Here is a 2,636-nt window from a genome sequence, read left to right as displayed (position 1 = left end):
TTTAGAACTCATTCAGGGCGGGTCTAAGGTTGTTATTCAAACAACATGTAAAGGTGAATTTTGCATCCGATGATGACCCCTTTAACATACATTAATAGCATTTTTCAAGCTTGTTGTTGCACAAATTTCTCTTACAAAAGGTAGGCCCTACTGTGGTGGTACAATGATATTAGATGGAAAAAGGCCTGCTATTGAATGAATACCATACTCATTTTAGCAGAGTACATGCTCATAAAACGTGGTATTACCATGGTACACAGGTCCAAAATACAGAAAAAGTAATAGCATGCTACTTTTTGTTCATTTTTGTGTACAGTAAATAACTGCACACATACCACAACACTTTTTGTAAGGGCATCTAAAGACCAAAGAAGATTCAGATATATACCATGTTTTTGGACATGAAGCCTACCTTTTCAGCTATCAAAGTATGTTCTAAGAACGTTCTGCTTTTCTGAATGTTCTCTGAACATTTATACATGTTTAAATAATGCTTAAAGACAACAAAATGTGGGGAACATTCCATTTTGTTTTTCAAACATTATGGGAATTGCTTTTGAATGTTCTCTAAAACATGTTTGAGGAATGTCTTACTAAAATGTCACAGAAAAACATTCCATTAACAATATATAGTTTTTGTGCTAACGTTTTGAGGCTATTAATAAAGTAAATGCACGTTCTGTTTAAGTTACTGGACGTTCAGAAAACGTTCCCTGTTAGCTGGACTGGTAGTACCATGCTATTCTTGGTATATTTGGTAGCCTATTCATTTCAAATAACCATGGTACCATGTTATTTTATTGTTTTTCTAAGTGCTTTGTGTCAGGATGAATAACTAAAAAACAATATTTCTGGAAATATTGTTGATATAATTTTATTTTGGCTCCAAAATGTAATCATTTCAATTTTTGTGAATTCAACCATCCATCACTTCATTCATCTTGCCGCGTTAAAACCATAGACTGTATAAAAACAGGGTAAAACGCAGTATCGATCGCCATCTAGTGGCTCGTGTTAAAACCTATGGTTAAAACAGCATCTAACTGAGGTGTAATGTTTAAGCCGCCCTCTAGGCGGCGGTATCTAAAAAATAAACGCAAACTCACCGCTGACGGTCTTCACTGAAGCTCCTCGGTTGTTTACAGTTTTGCCATTTAGCTTCAGCTCAAGTTCTCTCAGTAAAACCATTTGAATCGTATTTCCAGCATGGGATGCGACGGCGGAACCATTCCTAAAAGACACGAACTGGTTAAAGGACCGAAAAAGGTTGAAAAGGTAAAAACGTTCCGCTAAACGCTCGATTATTGTCATAAACCGTATGAAATTAGCGTGTAGCGTCTTAGCATGTCAGGAACTCGTGAGTTTAACATCTGTTTTTTTTCTTCAGCTGCTGTAGAATTTCAATAAACTAAGCATGGTTCAATGTGTCTTGAATAAACCTTTATTTTCTGGACATAAACATACCGTAGTACTTGGAAATGCTTCCTGGTAACGCTACTGAAATTCACAAACCATGGTGTTTACATAGTACACTATGGTATTGCCATGGTAATGTAAATGGTGTTTATATAATTGTTCATGAATTTCAGTACCATGGCATATTTCAAAGTATCACAGTATTACAATCTTTACTTTTTAGTACCATTCTATTGAATGTATTACAGTATCACGGTGTGTGAGCGATATCAGCGCCGTCCTAAATATTGAACTATTATGATTTTATTTATTTGCATATTCATAAACCCTTGCAAAAAGTACATATATTTTTGTAAGGGTTTATGAATATGCAAAAAAATACAATGCGATTCACAAATAAATGTTACACACAAAATAAATGCACACAACTAAAATATATTTCATGTTAAATATTTTAATAATAAAGTATAATATTTATAGCATTTGGAATTGGTGTAGCTTTTTTAGCTTGCAAACTTCACAACAGCCATTTATTGAAACTGTATTAAGGCTATTTGTGAATGCATCTCATATTTGTATTAACAGCAATTACTGAATGCGCTAAATATTTCTTTGTAGGACCCTCATAAACCAGACATTTATTGTTGTGGTTCATAAATCTGAACTTTTTTGTTCTACAGGTTGATAAAAACGCAGAACTTGCTGCCAAATGGAAGTACTGTGCGTTGAGTCAGGAGAAGCTGAAGTGGCCCATAGTTGCCTGTGAGCTGGGCAGGTACGTTATTAAATTATCTTCATGTTTTTGCTTATAAAGGTGATATACAGCTAGCTAAAGCAGTTGTTATTTATTTATTTAGTATAGGGCTGAAAATATTAGTCGACATTATCGACAACGTCGACAATAAAAAATTGTCGACAAATATTTTTGCTGTCGAGTAGTCGTTTGATCTCATATGACCTAATGTAAGAGCCTGCAATAACGCACTTTGACCAGTGTGGCGCTGTAGCGCAAGACTAATTCATCTCTCCTGATGCAAATCAAGAGAAGAAGGTGCAGCGGCAGCTAGGGATGGGCGATACCACTTATTTTGTTTTCGATACGATACCGATATTTTTCAAGGCAGTATCGTCGATATCGATACCGATACGATACTTCTGAACTAAACTTTTAAATGATGACATTTATTAAATTACTAAGAGTAAAATGGGTAATGATAACC

The 2,636-nt window shown here is 34.9% G+C and overlaps 1 protein-coding gene across 1 annotated transcript in view; it reads left to right on the top strand.

Annotated features, from left to right (window-relative positions):
- The first annotated feature begins 1,103 nt into the window (after positions 1-1,103).
- The window catches only part of LOC107666131 (protein RTF2 homolog), a 30,658-nt gene continuing 29,125 nt past the window's right edge, over positions 1,104-2,636 (top strand). The window contains exons 1-2 of the mRNA XM_016457292.1: positions 1,104-1,275; positions 2,097-2,191. Of these exons, the coding sequence (XP_016312778.1) occupies positions 1,207-1,275; positions 2,097-2,191 (164 nt within the window). The 5' untranslated portion in view covers positions 1,104-1,206. The remainder of the gene's footprint in view (positions 1,276-2,096; positions 2,192-2,636) is intronic.

This window comes from Sinocyclocheilus anshuiensis, unplaced genomic scaffold, assembly GCF_001515605.1.
Source record: "Sinocyclocheilus anshuiensis isolate Anshui unplaced genomic scaffold, SAMN03320099.WGS_v1.1 scaffold447, whole genome shotgun sequence".
NCBI lineage: Eukaryota > Metazoa > Chordata > Actinopteri > Cypriniformes > Cyprinidae > Sinocyclocheilus > Sinocyclocheilus anshuiensis.
The sequence above is the reverse complement of the archived record's forward strand: the minus strand, read 5'-3'. Positions and strand labels throughout refer to the sequence as shown.